The sequence below is a fragment of the Anas acuta genome, chromosome 11 (assembly GCF_963932015.1).
Source record: "Anas acuta chromosome 11, bAnaAcu1.1, whole genome shotgun sequence".
NCBI lineage: Eukaryota > Metazoa > Chordata > Aves > Anseriformes > Anatidae > Anas > Anas acuta.
Window position 1 is genome coordinate 20,520,168 of NC_088989.1, and position 21,514 is coordinate 20,541,681.

At 35.2% G+C, this 21,514-nt stretch overlaps 1 protein-coding gene across 10 annotated transcripts in view; it reads left to right on the forward strand.

Annotated features, from left to right (window-relative positions):
- The window catches only part of CACNA1D (calcium voltage-gated channel subunit alpha1 D), a 244,308-nt gene that overhangs the window by 193,485 nt on the left and 29,309 nt on the right, over nt 1-21,514 (forward strand). For 8 of the 10 annotated variants that reach the window (XM_068694613.1, XM_068694614.1, XM_068694618.1 and 5 more), the window contains 8 exons: nt 9,733-9,861; nt 10,618-10,683; nt 11,917-12,008; nt 13,767-13,926; nt 14,970-15,097; nt 15,219-15,315; nt 16,498-16,600; nt 17,640-17,741. In XM_068694613.1, coding sequence (XP_068550714.1) covers nt 9,733-9,861; nt 10,618-10,683; nt 11,917-12,008; nt 13,767-13,926; nt 14,970-15,097; nt 15,219-15,315; nt 16,498-16,600; nt 17,640-17,741 — 877 coding nt within the window. Of the gene's footprint in view, nt 1-9,274; nt 9,314-9,732; nt 9,862-10,617; nt 10,684-11,916; nt 12,009-13,766; nt 13,927-14,969; nt 15,098-15,218; nt 15,316-16,497; nt 16,601-17,639; nt 17,742-21,514 lie in introns of all 10 variants that reach the window. The other 2 variants (XM_068694612.1, XM_068694615.1) reach the window with 1 other exon arrangement.

Genomic DNA, 21,514 nt, shown 5'->3' on the forward strand with positions numbered 1-21,514 from the left:
AAAAAGGGAGACTGAAGATAGTGAGACTTACATCCAACTCAGCAACCAAAAATGCTCAATGAGTGCACAGACTCAGCAGGTGTAGTTAGCATATTACACCTGCTGGAGATCGTGTCTGCTTGGCATTCTGAGAACAAAATTATCCACAAATACCTATGGAGATGCAGGTCTCCAACATTCACACCTATCGAAGAACAGATTAATCAGAGAAAGCTGTAGATGTAAGTGGTTTCTTGGTATTATCTTATTTGAAGATTGCATATTTCTGTGCATCAGTCCCACTTTATGAGCTGGCTAAAAACATTCATTTTCTCATAAAATTGGTTTAGTAAGCTACTTGCTAGATACCTTTATTTTTATTTTTTTTCCTTTTTTTTGTCTCTGATAGATTTTATTATTTACCCAAATGCTTTCTTTTCAGTAGGGATAGTTAACATGCAGCATCTTTGAAAAAACTTTAAATTTTCAGTAAATACTCTTAAGTGGTGAATATAATTGCAATATCTCTATTTTCTATTCGAGAGAAGCAAGGCAGAAAAGTTGTGATCTACCCAAAGTCTTAATGGGGGCCAGTGTACAGTGGCTCTTAAGCCCTATGCATTAAGCCCTTTGATGCCTTTGAGCATACTGTTACCAAATCAAAAAAAGAGTCTGCTAAGAGTGTTCACAGTTTGGTTCTAGATATATTTTTATCAAAAGAAAGTAGAGAACAAACCCTTAACACTATATAGCACTTCTGTAAAACCCAGATTTTAACTTCACTAAAAAGCATTCAAAGAATAAATATATGCTGTATATTTTATTTGTTTGTTCGTTTGGTTTTTAAAGTTGGCTATCCTTTCTGTGGCTATCACTGCCATTTAATTGAAACAGTTTCTCAGAGAAAAGATAGATTAAAATGTATTTTTCAAAGTGGTTCATGCCAGCAGCCGGATTCTTAGGATCACACTGCTCCAGTGAATAGCAGAAATGATACCCTGACCTTCAATTAGACAGTAACTTAATTTTGGAACTGTGAATATCTGAGTAAAAAGGTTGCTGAGGAACATGGAATAGAAACTGTGTTTGAAAAGGCTGTGATCTGTTCCAGGCATTCCAGAATGAGGAGAAAACAAAACAAAATGAAACTAAAATGCTTTGTTCAGATCAGTGATCTGTAAACCACCTGACCAGGAGCTTGGATTTCTCAGGCTAGTCTAGACTGAGATTTTGTTTCGATGGTTTGTTTTGGTTCCTCTGGTTTGATGAAGATTACTTTTGGCATCCCTGTGAGTTTACACAGCCTTCACCCACAGCACAGCCCTTCTTCTTACTGATAGCTCTGTGAGCTCTGCTTCTGCAAGTGACCGGGGGCTTCACAGTTGCCTGGATCAGGTGCTGAGCACAAGCTACTGGCAAAAGCATGGGCCTTAGTGAGGCAGAAGTGAGTAGATGAGCAAGGATATGGCTGCTTGCCAAAGGAGACAGTTCTCATACTGTGCCTATACAGGTCTCCCTTCAGTTCGTATTAGCTTTGGCTTCGATAACATCAGTTAACTGCAATAGCTGCTGCTGAGAAACAGTGATGTGCATGGTTTTTAAACTTCTTAGGTTCTAGTCTATTTGGTAAGCATAGTAATACATATTATAAATACATTTCACACAAATATAGAAAACAAATGTATTCTTTTATTTATTTATTTTTAAGATGGCAGAATGCCTTCAAGTGCACGCAGTTTATTATCTCACTGAGGACTTCAAATTCCTCTATACAGCTGCAAATTCCACATACAGCCAGCTCAAAGATTAATCACAATCAAAATAATTTTAAGCCTGATTCACCTTAAATTTTATTTACCAATTTTATGTTAAATTGATCAAGAGTCTAATGACTGACTGCATTACTGGAAAGAAAATGAAGGAGTGGTACTCCTACTCATTAAGAATTGCTGTCCCTAATGTCCTTACTGAAGACATTGTCCTTAATGAAGAAATTAAAAAATATGTCAAAATGTACTTTTGCAATTATAAATGTCCCTGCATTTGTTGCTGTATGGACAGTGTTAATTTGACAGCATTACTTGTAACTGGTCACTGCTGAGCTTTCAGCTGTGATGAACACGGACTTTTTAGTGATTCACTCACTTGTCTTGAAACTACTCTGGAGATCAAGTAGTGATCTTCAGCTAAAGTACACCCCACAGTCAAGAACTAGCACTGCATTTCTTACTTTTTTGAAATATACTCACTAGACAAAAGGCTTATCTTTGATGTCTTTGAGCACTGCACAGCAGACTGTTTGTGTACTAAGTATTGTCTGTTTCTGGTCTTTTTTTTCACTTTTTTTTTGTGTGCTTTGTTTGTGCAAGTGATGAATGTGTTTCAGTTTCAATATAATTCTGGGCTTGATTTCCCATTTTTAGCATGAAACAGTGTATACTACAGTGTCTAGGGAACTTTAATGACTTTTATTTTTTTGATTCTATTGAATTATTCCTACTTCATTAGTTTTGTGTCAGCTTGTGTAATACAAATTTAGTGTTTTAGAATCTCTTTCTCAATATTTTCTTCAGCATTTGGAAATATACCATTCCATCCTTACTTTTATCTAACAATGACAGTGATCCTGGAAAATCCACAGCTCTGCTAAGATGCTAACAAGGCTTTATTTTCAATGGAATTTCAGGCACCATTGAAATGGCACCTGTATAAATTCCCAGTAGAGAAACTACTTAAACTGAGGAAGCTCAGCCTTGTTGGAGGGGTGGTCTGAAACAGTGTAATGTGCTAGCACTGATGTAAACCCAGATCTTGTTGCCATTGTAATTGATCAAGTTGCAGCCCTCTTAGTTGGTCGGTATAAATGAAGATTTAAAAGGATGTGAATACCTAAAATAACGTACAGAGACTTGAGATGAATTAAACATTCTTATTGATTTGCATACATAGTTGCCTCATGCAGTGGTAACAACTTGACCTTGTTGTGACATTTTAGCTGTATACATTCAGACTCATTCCAAAGGCCAGCAATTTTAACAATATTGTATCTGACCCAGTTTTTTTCAAGTGAGTGGGTTAGACTTTCTAGTTACGTATCTCCTTGATTTCAGTATTAAGTTTTGGAAATTAAGTATGTTCTTTCTATTTTGCTGTTCCTTTTCTTATTTTTTTGAAATTTTATGATAATGTGTATGGTGCCCTGAGGCTGATTCTTCTGATCCAGTAACCTCCCATTTACACTCTGTCCAGGAAATTACTGTGTTTTGAATATCTCAGTGCCCATGGAAATCAATGTATTTAAGGTGTTCAGCAATTTACAGGACTGCTTGGCATTCACAAGGACTGGATCACTGACCGGCTCCAGAAATGAACCACCTCAGAGCAACATATATTTTGGCAACACACTATTTTCTATGATTTTTTTTTCACTTTGTCATTTAATATCCTTTCCTTTAACCAGTTCTTTTCATGAGCCTAATTGGTTTTCATGTTCATTTTATTTTTAGAAATTTTTAGAGGCAAGTATATATAAGTAAATATATATATGGTATAGAAATACAAAATTTAAAAGCACTACTAAAATCTATATAATTATTTTGGCTTTTTTGTAACCTTTTGTTTTCAAAAAATTTCACATGACACACAAGATCTTGTGTGGTCATAAAAATGGTTCCTTTTGACTTAAAAAACAAAACAAAACAAAACAAACACACACACACACACACAAAAAAAAAACAAAAAAAAAACAGGGTGGTGGTTGTGAGACTCAATATGTGGTCAGCCCATTCTGGGAGATGAACTTCCTTAACTTAAGGCAATGAGAGAGAAATAAGTGGAAATAAATTCCAAGAAAATGAATAAACTCTTAAATGGAAATAATAGACATGGTTCAACCTGGTCTGACTGTATAAAAACTATCTTCATATTTGATGGTTCAGAAACCATTTGGATGACCAGCACTAGATGACTTAAAGGCATGATCACACTGACATGCAGTAGTAGATACAGAGGTTTTTATTCACATTTTTTATCATTCATGTGCTGCCAAAATGTCAAGAAAATGACGGAGAGTTCACTTTCCTTTTAATTTGTGAAAATGTTTAATGCAGCCCCTGTGAACCTAATCTTATGCTTCGAGTTCAGTAAGATTCAGGTTCTTTGCTGAAGTAGGACTTCAAGGAAGAGCATTGATATCTTCCTCCTAAGCTCCTCAGAAAGATCTATTCATATGGAACTCAGCACTGTAAATATGTGAGACTTACTCAGTGCTTACACTACCGTAACAGCTAACAGTGGTTAGTAGCAATGAGATTGACCAAAAAATGTCTCTCACAGAACCAGAATCAGATATTCTGTCATTTGTCAGGAAGGAGCCAAATTGTCACCATTTCAGCACTATGCAGCATGTAACACTGACTTGAGGACAGTGGGAGACTTTTTGTTTGCTAGGCTGCTTGTGGAGCATCTGCTGGGATGGCTGGGGTTCGCTCTTGCATAACTCACATCCACCTCCTGTAAGAGATTCTGGATTCCAGTTATGGAATTGCTTCCATGAAGATATTAATACTTACAACTTAGTTATTGTACAACTGAATATTTTTTGGACTGTTATGAGAACAGTATCCGATGTCATCAACGGATGTTATGAATTTAGAGTATTAAATACTCTAGGAAACAAGGAAAAATATGCTTCTTAATCTACTATCTTGGGGTTCTTCACATTGACTCAAAGTTTTTACTAAATGATGCATATGGGCTTTTGATTCGTGTTGAACAGAGAATATAGAGAGCGACAAGAATTGCTACTAATTACTTGGTAGCTAATTTGAATCCCAGTAATTATGCTCTGAAGGAATCATGTCTACATACAGAGGTGCACATACACTACATGTTTCTGAAGATATTTTGGCAACCTGAATGCTTTCCTGTGTATGTTACTGTCATTGCATGCATTTGTCATTTGCATATTTCCTGCTATTTTTACAATTGTGATTCCATCATCATTATGTGTTAATTTGCTTTGCATACTGTAGTACACTTTGGCACAAAATATAACAAGAAATATTTGTTCAGAACTGCCTACTAACATCCACAGTTTTGCACCATGTTTATTTTAATTTTAATTTTTTATTTTTTCCTTAAACACAGAACTATGGTTTGCTTCCAATGCATGGTGCAATCAGTTTCACACTGATCACAGTTTTGACATTGAAGCTTTTCCAAAGTTAGGATGTTTATTTGGAGCTTTAGTTGCAATCTGAAGAGATGGAAAGAGGAATTACAGTTTAGGAAATGTGCTATTTTTTTTTTTTTTTTTTTTGTAAGCAGCAATAAATACCAGCAGGTTGCAAACATTTTAATTAGTGAATCAGAAATTTTGGCTGATCATTGGTTAATTTTTTTTGAGGGTTAGGATTATTTTGAGAAGAAAACTGCTATATTAAGCTGTGATTAAGAAAAATATATATAAGTTACTGATTTAGAGTCTATTTGAAGTATTTAAGAAGTGGCTTAAATTTACGGAGAGATGAGGTGCTTTGCTGAACTAGGTTCTCAGTGTAGCTGGCACATGGCTGACAGAGGAGAATAATTAAGCCAGTCTCTGTCCTTGTTTACCTCATCTCAGTGCATCTGTTGGGCAAGTGGTGAAGGCAGAAGCTGCTCATAAAAAAATAAATATTCTAGCTTTGCTCTAACCTTGTGCCCATTACCAGACTTGTAGCAGTAATACCAGAAGCACAGCTGCCATCTTCAAAATCATGTAGTCCCACGGGGGACAAAAAATGTGAGAATGGCCAGCCAGTGCCCATGTCTGAGACACGGGTAGTGTTGGAATCATTGCTGGAAGGTGAGGGGAGAGCAGTTTGAAGGCACAGCCTGGCCACAAAAAAATACTTGGACTTGCAGTTTTGTCAGCAACTGTCCTCCAAAGATACCACTCAACCTGCCCCATCTCAATTCTATTCAATACTTTTCCTACATAATGTGCCACGTACTTGTGTGTGTACGTGTTAAGCAATATTACTGAAATTGTAAATAAGTTTGTGTTTGGATAGTATATGTTTTTTTCCTTATCTGGAGGAAGCAGATGTTCACTGTTGTCAATCTCTCTGTTACTGAAAATTGTGTCAAAATCTTAGTTTCCCAGATGTTATTATTACTGGTGCTGGCTCGACATAAACAAATGTTAATTTATCTCTTAGATTAGCATTTCCCTTGTAAAGAAGCATGAATATTGCTTCTGATTTGTCAGTATACTAAATTAATTGGAATTATTATTCATAATGTGAACTGAGCTGATGTATTATCAGAGAGAAGTGCCAGAGAGGGTAAAAAATCAGATACACTCACTTTAAAATGTCAGTACCCAAAACAGTTGGCCAATGATGGGCAGAAGTTTAATGTTTTCATCTCCAGTGAAAAATACTCCTCAGGTACCAGGAGTTTGTTTTCATTCTTTGTTTCTAACATTTGTCCCCATCTCAGCACCCTGGTGTTTTTGCACAATTTCTCTTTTGTGAGCAGGGCATTTTCCTGGCCTGCTCTTACTGCTTGCATTTGATATCCTACCACTGCCCAACAGCAGCTAATCCGCTATCATGTCAAAAAAAAAAAAAAAAAAAAGGGGCTTTTACACTCATCAATCACTCCTGAGTATTTGCAGTGGGAAGTAGAACTGTTCACATGCAGTTTTGGTAATCTGATCTCTGTCTGCAGTATAAAAACTGGGAATTAAGCATTTATTAAAATCATAATATGCAGGAAAGGTTTTTGTTTGTTTGTTTGTTTGTTTGTTTTTAACCTATTGTTCCTATTATGAGTTTTTTAATAACAAAATCCAGTGATCTTAATGCATATGCTTTCTTCATTATTTTTTTCTTTTGGGATGAAATTAAAAATCTGTAGGACTAAAGTATGCTTATCCTAATATTATATATTCCATTATACATTGTTATCCTAATACCATTCATAGATTATTGGGGTCAAATCCTTTTCCTACTGGGGAAAGATCTCAAATGCAGAATCCATCATTTTATTTCATTCTTCTAGTGCCAGCTTGTGAAGATGTTGTAATTTAATATGTTCTTTTTTTTTTAAATACTTCATTTAATTTTTGATAACACAAAATACTGAATACTAATTAATTTGATTAATGATTAGGACTATCTGTCTCAGCATGCCAGTTATCAGAAATTAATGTGAAATTTCAGGGCTCGTCTGCAGAAGTTGTAATGAAACCTGTTTCCTTTAAAAGTTTCAGATAAAGAGGAATTATTTCTGTACCAAAAAATCAGTAACAATGTGGGTCTGTGTGTACTAGTCCGGGTTTATTGCTGATGTAGTTAGACAGCCTTGTAAGATTGTTTAAGCATTGTGTGGTATTTTGGCATTTATGATGTGATATTTTGGCATCTATGATGTTTGTGATTATGGATTTCTCATTAATCAATATTTTGGTGGTTTTATTTCAAATTGTTGAAATACACAGGGCATTTCTAATGCAGCAACTCTCTTTTATTGGCAGCATTTTATTTATATGTATTTTATACAAGTGCTTACAAAGCTTAGACATGATAGCTGATTTTACAAACTTACTGAAGTCTGCTTACTAAAGTCTAATGATGAGATCTGGGTCTTTGTTAACATTAATGCCTTGCTTTATTAATAAACCCAAAACAGTTTTAGAACTGTTTCAGAAAATACTGAAATCCTAGCAGGGCAGTAATGCATATATAGAGATTGCATATAGTTCAACAAATGGTTATTTTTATCTCATTTTTTAGCCACTTTTGATTTCTTCATTATATATGTTTTGAAAAAAAGTAACAAATAAAACAATTAGTCTTTTAATAAATACTGCTAATGATCTGGATTCAGGAAAGTGCTACCTATTATATTGTTGTTGTTATCATTATTTTACCATAGTATGTTCGTATGATATACTGTTAGTATTTTCAAAAGACTCATCTGCTCTCTGTTCCCTTCTTTCCTTCTGGGTCTTATCCTAGGTAACAGCAAGGCTTGAGATCTTACTCTGTTTCAAATAAAATTGCAGCACTGAAAGTATGCCTGATGTATCCTCAGTGTGTTGGAAGCAGCACTGGGGAGGCATCATGGTTACTGCATGTGACCCTAATTGTTGAGAAGTGCCACTTGAAAAAAGTGTACATTTTAGACGAGAGTAAGAGCCATCACTTGGATCTAACCTCCCAAATTCAATTTTTGCTAGTGCTATAAAGTTTTTAAAGACTTTTCCATCCAGTTTTGAAAAAGCTGCAGTGAATCTGTCCATGCACAAGCAAGCATAGACATGCGGTCCTGTAAGCTTTGATAGCTGCTTTGCCTAAGTGTCTGGCCATTTAGTATATTGGGACAATTTCTCCAAAGATGGACAGAGACATTTTTAAAAGAGAAGTGAGTTTCTTCTTTACAGGAGTGAAGAATTTAGCTCTGAACAAGAAGTTGGTATGCCTCTCTACCCTACCTGTAGCTCATGTGGTTTGTACAGATCTGTTCAAAGAGGTCAATTAAATCCTGAAGCCCTTTCTCCATGCCCAATCCTGCTATATCAGCTCAAACGTACAGGTACTTTATAGGTGATGAAAGACTCCAAATTTTGCCTTCTCATTTGCACCCCCATGGGAGAGTTAGCTTTTGTGTTACTGTGCTAAAAATGTTTGTCTGCCACTTCAGCTGAGTGAAAAATCTGTCCTTCTTAAGCCCTGCCTGTCCTGATGCTCATCAATGAACAAATTAACTCATGTGTATTACTTTGCTTTAAATGAACTACTTTGCTTTAAATGAAGATGTGATATACAACAACAATTTGTTGAATATGGTTAGGTTCCAGTGATGGAGTAATCAACTTTCAAAAGAAGCACATTGGAAAAAGGACCTTGAAAAGCTAGTTTGACCCCAAAGCTTTGTTCTTGAGTTTTACTTAAGGCTTACTGCCACAGTTTCATACAACCATGGAAATTTGTGTCTAATTTTGACTGGCTTACCATGGGAGTAGGCATTTTATTTTGTATTTAGTTTACATTGATTCTCTTAAACATGCTCTATACTAGCAGATTTAATATCAGCCACCAACACTGTTTTAGTGTGTCAGCCAATGTGTAACGCTAAGGGAAGGTTTTAATAAGTACTTAATCTTCTGTTCTGGGAGTACATTGAGTTGAAAGATGTTCATTTATGTTTAGAAGTGAAAAATGTCCTTCCTTCTGTTTATGGTGAAGCTGATTTTTTGATCTTTTACTTGATTTTAATATTTAATGTTCTTAATTTCTTAAAGCCAAAGCCAACTGAAACAGTCACAACTGATGAGTCTGGGGTAAGATTAGTAAACTGACCCCGGTGGTTTTACCTCTACTTGAGTTTATTCTTTTTACCATGTCTCTATTTTCCACCGATTTTTTATGTAATTTTCATAACTGTCCTACTACAAAGGTGTATGCAGTGGTTTGCATTTGTTGTCAATGTACTATTGAAGTCTACTACAAACAAACCCAACATGATCCTTATTAACAAACCAGAAAACTTGGAAATGCATGTGATGTGTGAAGCATTTCTACAGGTCCTGTGTTTTTAGCATGTAATTTTTCCTTTCATATCATTCTTATCAAGGTGAAAAGGTCCTCAAGATACATTTTCAAATCTTACCTCTTCCACCTTTGCATTTGATGTTGTTTATCTGGAAGTGTTGCATGTTTGGGTTTGTATTTGGTTTGACTTCTCCATGATACTCTTCAGAACTCCGAAGACAGCGCTAGAATCTCCATCACTTTTTTCCGTCTTTTCCGGGTGATGAGGTTGGTGAAGCTGCTTAGCAGAGGAGAAGGGATCAGAACTTTATTGTGGACATTTATTAAGTCATTTCAGGTTAGCAAAATTTATTTAAAGTTGCTTAATTATTACAACTATTTACATACCAATTTTTGTGATATAATACATTGTAGAGTGCAAATAACATTTCTTTTGAAATTCATGCTAGCAGTAATTAAATTTCTAAATTCATTTGCATGTTAAAGCTAAAAGAAACTTTGCCAGTTAATTCAGTGAGACCAAGGGTCATTCTTTGTCATATAATGCTAACTGTTACAATGAGATTTTTACAATACTTCATAAGAAATTATTTGGTATGTCTAAAAAGGATTTTTTGTGAAAATAATAAAAAAAAAATACAGGTTTGACACACACAGGTCTTTTACTTCTACGTATTTTTATTATATGACTACAAAAGAGAAATTCAATCTTTTGTTTGTATAAAACTGATTTCATAAGTGTAGCAAATAGATATTTCATTCCTGTCTCCTGAAAATTCTGAAGAATGTGAAGTTTATGTAGTATAGTGGGAAGTACATTTGTGTTGTCAGAAGTAGTAATGAAAATAAAATGAAACTGGTAAAGATGGCTCTTCCCCCTGGATTACTGGCAGAAGTAATTTAAAATATAATGAAGTTCATGTTCATTGTATGTGGCAGATTATTAAGAATGACAGGTAATAACATTTTAAGCACTTGCATAAGAAGAAAACCGCTGGGAAGGCCTATGGCATACAGAGAAATTATTTTGTAAATGTAAATTGAAATTATGGTGTGAAATTATTAAAAGACAATGCACCTGTCCCTTTCCTAGGCTCTGCCTTATGTTGCCCTTCTGATAGCCATGCTGTTCTTCATCTATGCTGTCATTGGAATGCAGGTAATTATAGGGTTTTGTTTGTTTGCTTGTTTGTTTGTTTGTTTCCTTAGTATTAAACAAAAGCTCAGTGTTGGCTACTTTGAGACCGGTTGAGCAAAGTGCTTATTGAAATGTTCCTTTGATAGTGGTGCTATGTATGAGGCAGAGCTTTCAGAGTAATGTAGAAACCTTTTATTGGCTATGATTTTGGCAGTCAGAAACTCCAAAAAGGTAAACGAGAACTGGGTGTAAGCTTCTAGTATCTTCATTTGCTGAGGGGAGCCATTCCTCTTTTGTATACTTTGAGGTTTATTCTTCCTGTGCATGAATGTATGAAAGAATGCATGGATTCTTAACTTTATTCCCAGATTTGTTCTGGGAATATGGCATTAAAATCCTAGCTTTTTTTGCTTTTTTTTTTTTTTTTTTTCTTTCTCCTGTCTTCCATGAGAGAAATTTAGAACAAGGAAAATAATCTAGCTAAGGATTAGAAAAAGGTTTTCTTTTGATCTCATAGTTGTCAGGTTCCCAAACCAACTCAAAGGGAAGCCCTAATTAAACATGATGAGATGAGGAAACATGATATGGAGTGTAGATTTGCTTCCTGATTCTTAATCTTCTTTTTTAATCTGAAAAGAGCTTATATCCTTACAGTCCAGCAGCTTGTATACAGAGCACAGTGACCTTAATCTCTCAAAATGAAATAACAGCCCTTACTGTGTCAGTGTATTAATGTGAGGAAAAAGAATGGTCTTGCAACCAAGGAATTGCAGTTTAATTTTGGAGAAATGAACTAATTTCCGTCTCTGGCTGGGACAAAATGCTCAGGCTGGGACTCTATGCTTTGGCTTCAACTTTTGCATCTAATGTGTCTGTTTAGATTCAAGGTTTTCAGAACAGCAATTATTTCTTACTACAGATATGCATAATATCTATTGTAGTGGGGTTTTAATCTTACTCGAGGACTCTAGGTGCCAGTCTAAAGCAAATATTTTGTCACCTACAATACAAGAGAAGGTATTAATGTTATAATGACTTAATGATGCCAAATTAAAATGAACAATTATTATCTTGTAGTTGTGATATATTTACTGCATTTATATTGTCAGGAAAAATCTCATGACTTACTCAAAAGAGTTAGTACTTTTGTGAAAGTACTTTTAATATATACTGAAGCTGGTTTAGACTACAATGGCTATAGTTTCTCCCAGTACAGGTTGCTAGGATGAAAGTCAAAATCCTATTTTTCTGTAGGTATTTGGAAAAGTGGCCATGAGGGACAACAATCAAATAAACAGAAACAACAATTTTCAGACATTCCCCCAAGCCGTGCTGCTCCTCTTCAGGTGAGTAAACATGAACTCTTACTTAATGCAACCCGTTTCAGTGGTCTGTAAGAAATGTCTGTAACCCTTCTTCTGTGGATTTGTTCAAAATGTGTCTGCAAGTAAGAAGCAATTTCCTATAACAAGCATGTACTCTCTGCTATGTATGCTGAGTGTCCACTGGTACAGCAGGGCTCTATTCAGGTGCTGCAGGCCCAAAGTCATTACAGCTATTATGGAACAGTGTATTTGTGGAGGAACTGTCTTCAGGTGGAGCCTAAATAGTCATCCCTGATGACTCTCTGCAGGTGTTGGGGAAGGTGAAAAAGACTTTGCCCTTATTTTATTCTGTGGAAGCACAGGCAAGCTAGCATGATGGTTTGAAAAAAAAATAAATAAAAAAAAAAGGAAAGGTTGTTGCAAAGGTGAAAACCATAAACTGTTCTTTATATTTTCCAAAGAGATGTCAAGAAGTAGTGGGGTGTAGCTCGCAGAAGGGAGATATGAATAGGAAAAACCTACTGATAATAAAAATAGCTAAACCTTGGTGTAAATGATCCTGGGGGATTATGGAATTTTCATCAGTAGAGAGCTTGAGAAAAGGGTAAACCTTTGCCAGGAGTGGTGTGGTTTCATCTAGGCCTTCTGCATTGCTTTTTACTCGACTTTCAACCAAAATGTATCATCAGATGTGACAATTCTTCCACATTCACCATGGATCTAAGCCAAAACTGAATTTGTTTATGAGATATGCAGAACATCTGCATATGCAAAACACATTATAGATCAATAATTCATAGACAGCCTTATTTCGTTTCAAAAGTACACTTTATTCTCTGTTAAAAACAATTTATTTAAAAATCTGAGCAAAAAATACAGTTCTCAGATGACCCCTTCTTTCAGTTCATTGCTCTCAAATTGCTTTGGATGTTTATCTCAGATTTCATTATTTAATTTAGAAAAGCTTGGAATAAAACTTTTGGAATGTTGGGAGGGAAATAAAAATTGTAAACTAACCCCAAATCATTTTCCAGTTCTGCCTTGTGGAAAAATTCTTATCATATTGCATGAAATGATTGACTATCCCCAGATAATAAGCTGAAGGTTATATAAGCTGAGGGAGAGAGTGTGTTACTGAAAAAATGAACTTAGAATCAGATAGGTTCAACATCTGTAGTCAGCTACAGTGCTCTGTATCTGTAGCCCCAATGAGGGCTAAGTCACTTTATGCATGTGAAGACTTGCCTTTGCAACTAGGTCATAGGTAAGTGGTTGTTTTTAAGTATTTGAAATCACAGGTGTGTATACAAGCATTACCTAACTATGAAAAAAAAAATAAAAAGAAAAAAGAAAAAAAAAGGCAACAGCAGAAATAAGAGAGAAACATTTCCTCAGCCATGGAGAGAAAAAAGCAACTCAACTTTTACTTTTAACTTTTATTACATTTTTTTTTATACGATAACTCCCCTTCCATACACTACAACCCCACTGCAATAGGTATTTAACTTGTAAATGACAGTTTGGTGTTCAAATTTTTACATGTGAGCCTTTCTGGTGTACTATTGAACCTTATAAAATTGCCTGCAGTGTCAGATCTAAACTTTTCATTTCTGAAACATGCTCTGTAATTTCTAATTAATTTCTGCTTTGAGGAGTTTGAGTCCTGTCTTCACATTTGTGCATGTACGGCTCCAAACATTTTATCAGAATGTAACAAATTAATACATTCTACTTCATTTTGATCAAATAATACTTAATTCTCTTTGTGACCTTATGAAGGTGTGCAACTGGAGAAGCCTGGCAGGAAATCATGCTGGCATGTTTGCCTGGAAAACGCTGTGATCCAGAATCCGATTATAATCCAGGGGAAGAATACACATGTGGAAGCAATTTTGCCATCATTTATTTTATCAGTTTTTACATGCTTTGTGCGTTTTTGGTGAGTTCAGCTTGTGCTTATTAGCAGAAATAAGTTTTAACATTTTAAATTTATTTTCAACTAAAAGAGTAGTAGGGTCAGAGAAGAATTTAGAATCCTATCGCTAAAATATTTTTGCAAGGTTGTATTTTTCATACATGCTCCTAAATCCTGTATCTTATACTGAAGGCTAATAAATTCGCAAAATGTTCTTCAGACTACAGGCCTCCCTGTGTACAGGAAATGGTTCCTTGGACATTTGAAAGCTGTTAACCTTCTTTTCATCAGCTATTATTTAATGCATTTTTCAATAATGTCATTAAATATTCATTAATAATGAATCTGCAGTTCATTTGACTTACGAGTATTATATAAACTTATCAGAATTTGGATATGTGTCTCTCTAAAGTGTGCTCAGACTGTGGTGCGCAAGATGCAAACTATAAACTTTCTAACGATGGCATAATGAATTATTTGCTCTAAAACAATCTGCAAAAATCCCTTTTTCCTCATTGCAGGTGTCTTGGCTAAGCTGCTTGATTTGTTCTGTTCTCAGTACTGTTCTCCTTGCAAAAGGAGATTGGTCAAACAGAATACTGGACCACTGTAAACATACCCCTTCTCTTGTGTCATCTTTTATGTTGATGAAACATAGGCAGAAGTCTCAATGTCATATCAGTGAATCCTGTAAATATGAAAAGTGTTTCCTGAAATCTATACAGTGTCAAACGTGTTGGATCCATTCTTTGATCTGGCAAGTCAAGGAAGAGAAACAAAAACATTCAAAAGCCTATGTCAAAGACTGAGTATTATACAACAGAACCACAATCATTTGATTGCTTGATAGTTCCAGTTAAGCAGTTAAATGGTCAGCAAGTATTTTTTTGTGATATTCAATAGTATTTGTCAAAAAACATTATTTATTGACTTATTTGAATTCTAAAGCTCCTACCTCATAAAGTTATTTATTGGAAATATTTGTATTTCCAAAAAATTCAAGTAGATCTGTGTTCTTAATTTATTTTTTATTTTATTTTATTTTATTTTATTTTATTTTATTTTAGATAATAAACTTATTTGTGGCTGTCATTATGGATAACTTTGATTATTTGACACGTGACTGGTCCATCCTGGGTCCACATCATTTGGATGAGTTCAAAAGGATATGGTCAGAATATGACCCTGAGGCAAAGTAAGTTAAAGCATTTCTCTGGTAAGATTCATCTGATAAAAACACTAAAAGCAGAGCATAGTATATTCTTTGAGAATGCATGCATATTTGGTATTTGGTAATTGATATGTGTTGCTTCTAGGGGAAGAATAAAGCATCTTGATGTGGTTACGTTACTGAGACGCATTCAGCCACCACTTGGTTTTGGCAAATTATGCCCTCACCGAGTGGCCTGCAAGGTAGGTTTTACCCTATTTCCTTTGTAGGCTTCTTTCACAGGTATTCATTCATTCGTTCAATTCTGCCAGATGTGTGTTCTGTATGCACAGTACACCTGTCTATTCACAAGGTGTCCTCCACTTGGGTTTTCCCAGTTTTATGCAGGTTTAACTTAAAGCAGCAAAAGCAGTGTCATTTCCTTCAGTGTACCCATTTAAGTAGCTTTTGTCAACATAAAATTCTTTACAGAGCATCAAAATAAAAGGAGTTGGTCTGTAAATCTATCATTCTATTATTGTGGCATATATGAGATACCTCAGTCTAGCATTGCTGGTGATCCAGTGATATTCCTGGTTTCTCTTTAGTCCCAGGGAGAAGAGGGTGGTAGTTTACTTTAGTTCACAATTAAGTTTTGATACAGTACTTTTACAGTTGCATTCATGAAATGTTTGCTGCATGTGAAACATAGATCTGAGTTTGAAGGGTGTAGACTGTGAGAAATGAATATGAATAAGAAATGAATAACAATGTCCAAACAGTGTCCAGAAGTGAGAAGACTGAAAATTAGCAGAAATTTCAAGTAGAACTTGTTAAGCACAGTGTGTAATCTGGATGAGGATAAATGACATTGTAATATAAAAGTTGAAAAGCAACGCAAAGGAGATGAACAATTACTAATTTATTTAAGGAATTCTAATGAAGAGGCTAACCCAAAGAAGAAAATCACTTTCGCACTAATTCTATGTAGATAGTGTAAAAGATGCACAGCATTATTTAAGAGTCACCTGAGAAATGAATCGGTTTATGTAAGCCAGACCTGGTGCTGTGGTTCTTCATGGAGCATGAGGCTGGAGCACTCCATGGGAAGCCTGGAACATGAGTGCAACTGGAGTGCATGCTTTTGAATAACTGCATATGTCCCTGATATTGCTTCAATGTCTGCAGATTAGCTCAATAAAAATTATCTATGAAAACTATTGGGCAGTCTTATCATTTGTAGAAGCATACATATGACTAGTATCAGAAATAAGCAGTATTGGGTGTTTATTATAGACAGGTTGGATAGAAGGCTCAATGTTTTTTGAAAAGTTACAGAATTTTTACTCCTCTCAGTGGATATTATTCTTTGATTATGTCAGCTTTTCAGAAATGAATGTTCCAGGGGTTTGATTTTTTGAACAGTTTTCTTTTCTCCTTCACAGAGGTTAGTAGCCATGAATATGCCACTGAACAGTGATGGAACCGTCATGTTCAATGCTACTTTGTTTGCTTTGGTTAGGACTGCTCTAAAGATAAAAACAGAAGGTAAGGATTTTACCTGCCAAGTCTTGTCAGAAAATACAATGAAGAAAAATTCATTTTGTGGGAAATGAGTAAAACTCTCTAAGTCTCAGTGGATTTTATTGGACTTTAGATCATGGATTGTATTCACTATTACTAGGAATGACTCGTGAGAAAATGAAAGAAGGAGGTAGTGAGACCAAAGCCAAAGTAATATCAGAAAATATTACATGTTTTCATCTGCTCAGATAGAAACATTCAGCAGTGATGAAACAGGACTTCTAGTGCAAGGAATGAATGAGTTCCCCTCTCTGGATGACCAAGATGTTCCTTCCTCACTGCTCTTTAAGTCAGTGCATAGATCCCACATTAGTGCAACTGCAGCTTTTGCACACTTGAAAGTGACATCACTGGTTTGATGGAGAACAGTTCTGACTGTGTAGAATGAATTTCTGTCATTTGCATCACAAAAGAAAAGGTTTTAAAATTATGGTATGTTTTGAGGAATTTTGCTTTTTGTTTTTATATTTTTTTCATTATTTTACTGTCTTTTACTTTTTCCTGTTCCAATTTCTTCTGCTGTTCTCTGGGTTAGGGTAGCACTGCGTGGGAAAACTGCTCAGTAGTTGGATGCCTGAAATTGCATGCCTGCACAATTGAGTAAATCCTGTGATTAGACCAAAAAAAAAAAGAAAAGAGGTCAGCTTTGGATCGGGAAAGAAGTGGCTTGTAAAGAACAATTTGTCATGTTCTGCACAATTTAGGCAGAAGGTATTAGAAGTGATTTATTAAGCAGTGACAGAGCAGAACCAAGATCTGTAAATTACTGTTGACTTCTGAAGTACTCCAGAGACTGCTTTGAAAGCCCCTAGGAGTTCTCTCTTACACTCTTCTCTTGGATTACTGCAGTATTATTATTTGATACTTCACGTACCTTAGCCTGCTGCTAACAGTCTTTATCACAGTCTTTATATGTAAACAGCTAATTAATATCCAAGGATCATTCATTGCAGCTAGTTGAAACATACTGGTCATCTTTTGTTTTTCTATTTCATTGCCACAGGTAACCTAGAGCAAGCAAACGAAGAACTTAGGGCAGTTATAAAGAAAATATGGAAGAAAACAAGCATGAAATTACTTGACCAAGTTGTCCCTCCAGCTGGCGGTTAGTGTGATAGATTTTGCAATATGCTATTCTCTGTGCATTTTGGTCTTTGTGGATTGCTAGGAACCAAAGAAATAAAATTACTAAAATTTGAAATTATAATGTCATTAAAGTACAACAAACAATAATAGCAAAATAAATGCAGAGACCATTATATCCTGTTACACTAGATAATAAATATATGACTGATTAACACAAACTCCTTAGATTAAAAAGAATGAGAGGAAGATGCATTTAATGCTTATTTTCTTGCTTGGAAACAAAACAAAACAAACCTTATTAGAGATAAATTCAGTCTATTTCAAGACATTCAGCAAAATAAACTACAGTTAGTTTGATTTCAGTGCATTCAGCAAAATAACTTTTTTTTTTTTTTTTTTTTTTTACTAATTAAGCTTGTCAATGTACACTACATTTTAGCTTATATCCTCATATATGTTGAATACTTCCGGGAGAAAACTAAAAATTTTTAAATGCAAGATTAAATATATATATATATATATATTTTGCTAAATTGGTAAAGCAAAAGGCTAAATTATCTTAGACTAGTATAAACCAGAACAATTCATAGTCAACAGGTAATGGAACTGGTTTGGATTTATGCCAGTATGACTGAGGTATGAATATGGCCCTTGTAAATAAATATCTAGATTGTTATCATACCGATACGTTTGCAAGAACTTCAAGGCACGAATATTACTTACTCTTATGTGCTATAAAATGGCATCAAATATTTGTTATATCTCTATTTTAAATATATATATATTTAAATATATATATATTTAAATATATATATATTTAGCCTTTTTCAATATATACATTTTTCTTAATATGCTGTAGTGTAGGTTTAGGTGACATTTTACTTGCTTTTTCAAGTTTTAAAGGTGCAGGATCTGTTGCACTGCATTATCCACACCCAGGCTGTATATATCCAGACAATATACAGATCCATTGTAATCATCTGGTCTTTTTTGTAGTTTATTGTACTTTCATAGTGTTACAGCAGCTTTCAAGACTGATCAGACTCAGGTTTGGAAGCAGACTCAAGATCCCAGGCCCGATGGTGGTGGAGGCTGATCCCTTTCTGAAGGTGATACTCTCAGTCTCTAGGGGAGAAAGAGCATGCTGGCTGCACTGCTGTTCAGCATGACCCAAGAAGCAGCATTAGCTTTGTCGCTGGAGGGAGCCACTTGCTATTGGTGTGGTGGCTGCCAGCTACTTCTGGGGATTGATACAAAAATCTAGCAAATTTGACAATCAAAAGGGGAACTGATACTGCACATTTAAAACAATTTTTTTTTTTTGGTGTTCTACTCTGTTGTTTTTAGCCTTACACCTAAGTGCTTGCATGGCATAGATTAATTGCTTTGTTATTGTTGTAACTATGTGCTTGAGCTTTTTCTGCAGCCTCTGTTCCTTTCAACTATGAGTCTTTCCGAATATTCTGAAGCAATTCTGTTTCAGGGTGGTGGCATGGAATTAGTGTTGCCTCTTGCCAACTTTATTCCCCTACATTTTTTATTGAAATAGAGATGCATGCTTCAGAATAGTGAGCTGTGCCTGCCTAAACCAATCTGACAAAGAATCTTTAAGGATTACATTCCTAGAACTAATCTTACATAGTGACTCACCGTTAACTTCAGCTTCATTTCATTGCTGAATGTAAGCTGTATATTTACTTTCAGCTATACTAAAATTCATTGCTAATATTTATTCCGCAAATACAGCTCTTCACTGTAGTTAGAAGGATGAAAATCTGAATCATTGCTTGAATGATAAAAGACGCTATGTCTTCAGCGGTCCAATATAAGCTAGAACATATTGTGAAGTCCTTAAGATTTAAGAAGTCCTTAAAATTTTCAATTTACTTTTTCTCTGCAGACAGTTAGCTAAATACTGGTTAAATAATTCATTACTATACTTGAATTAAACTGTTAATAGATAGCAACAGATTTTCAGTATAGAAAACTGAAACTGTTTTGCAAAAGCATAGAATGAAAGTCAAATGCCTGAATGTATGAACGCATTAATATTCTTAGGAGACTACATAGTAAGAGAAAGGCATACAACCCACTAAAGATTCAACTGCTTTCTATTCTCTAAACTCCCCAGTCTCTACCTGAAAACCCATTTAATCCTGCCTAATGCTTTTTGCCCTCTTCCAAAAACTTCCTGCTGAAACGATTCCTTTTGCTGTCCCTATTTGTAACTATAGATCTGTCTATACTGTGGTCAGTTATGCTTAGCTGCCTCCCTACGTGTCCATATCTGGCTTTATGTGTGTTACTCAAAAAACAAAGTCAAGGATGGCTCCCCTTGGCCAAGCTTCAGTTCTTGTGTGCACCTGTCTGCAATACAACTGACTGTGCCTGTGAATTACATGTGCATCTTGTTTGTAAAAACAGACTTTGACATGCACGATTCAGGAAACTGGTAATGCATCCATCTAATATGCTAATAAAAAATTGGTTTATGTCGACAGTGATCAATAGGGCCCTCTATTTGTGCATACTGAGACTTTGGAGCTACTGTCATCTCAGGTACAGTCAGTAGTCATAGCCTGTCTTGAGACACACTTTAACTGCACCCATAGTAGTCTATGTTATATCAAGTCTGTCACTTCTACGTGCTTGTTCTTTCTAGGAGCCATTTGCTATATCACTTCCTTAAAAGATCTGTTGAAATACTTGAAACAAAATAATATAGAAGATAGAGAAAGGATTACTGGGGGAGATTGACCAAGAATACATTGCAGAAATTAATGGATACAGCTAAACTAGGGAAGGCAAGTTTAGGTTATCTACTTTATAAGAGAACTCTTCTGAATAGAAGACTTGTTTCCTGAGGAGTTACTGAGAGAGACTGCAGATGAACTTCAAAGTGAATGTTCATAAAAAGATTAGAAATTAGATTTGGGGAGTCAATTAAAAACCTTTTTACTGATGAGACTGAATCAGTACACTGATGAGCTTTTCTTGTGAGCTACGGAGTCCCTGCAATTTCCTAGTAGGAACTGGGGGGACCCCATCCTTTGAAGACATGTCAGGATTTGGCAGAACAGACTCATTAACAAGCAGAAACATTTCCTGCAACAGACTGGTCTTCCAAACAAGATATTTTAAGACAATTATTATAATTGTTTTTGCTTTGATACCTCTAAAGACAATAAAATGCTGGGAGGATACATCCCTGGTACAATTTTTCTGAAGTTAGAGCCTGTCATGTTTTCTCACATGCACACAACCCACATCAGACATTATAATGAAATGCATCCTGTGAATTCTGGAAGGAGCTTATTTTGAATGGCGAGGATTCATTTTGAGACAGATTGTGTCACAGAGATAAAAATAAGTTTAAATAGTATTACATATGAATTGGATGTCCCCATCATTTTTACTGACACTTCATCACATCATGAAAAAACGGTTACTGAAATTTAAATTAGCAAAAGCTGTCATATTGCAGGGAAAAGTGCTATTATTAGTGAGATACATTGGGATGTAAAATTGATAATGCAAAACCACAAGGAGACTGTTTTAATCAAATGTTAATGTATGATGTTACACTAGATGACAATCATTTTAAAAAAATTACTTGACAGGGAAAACGCTTAAGAAGATATGCTCATATGTAAAAAACAAAACAAACCAACAGGAAACAAGCAAAAACATCAAGTCTACTAAATCTTCATTAGAGTTAAAGTATGCACAAAGCAAATGACATAAAACTTAAAACAAACAAACAAACAAAAAACACAGCAACAACAAAAAATC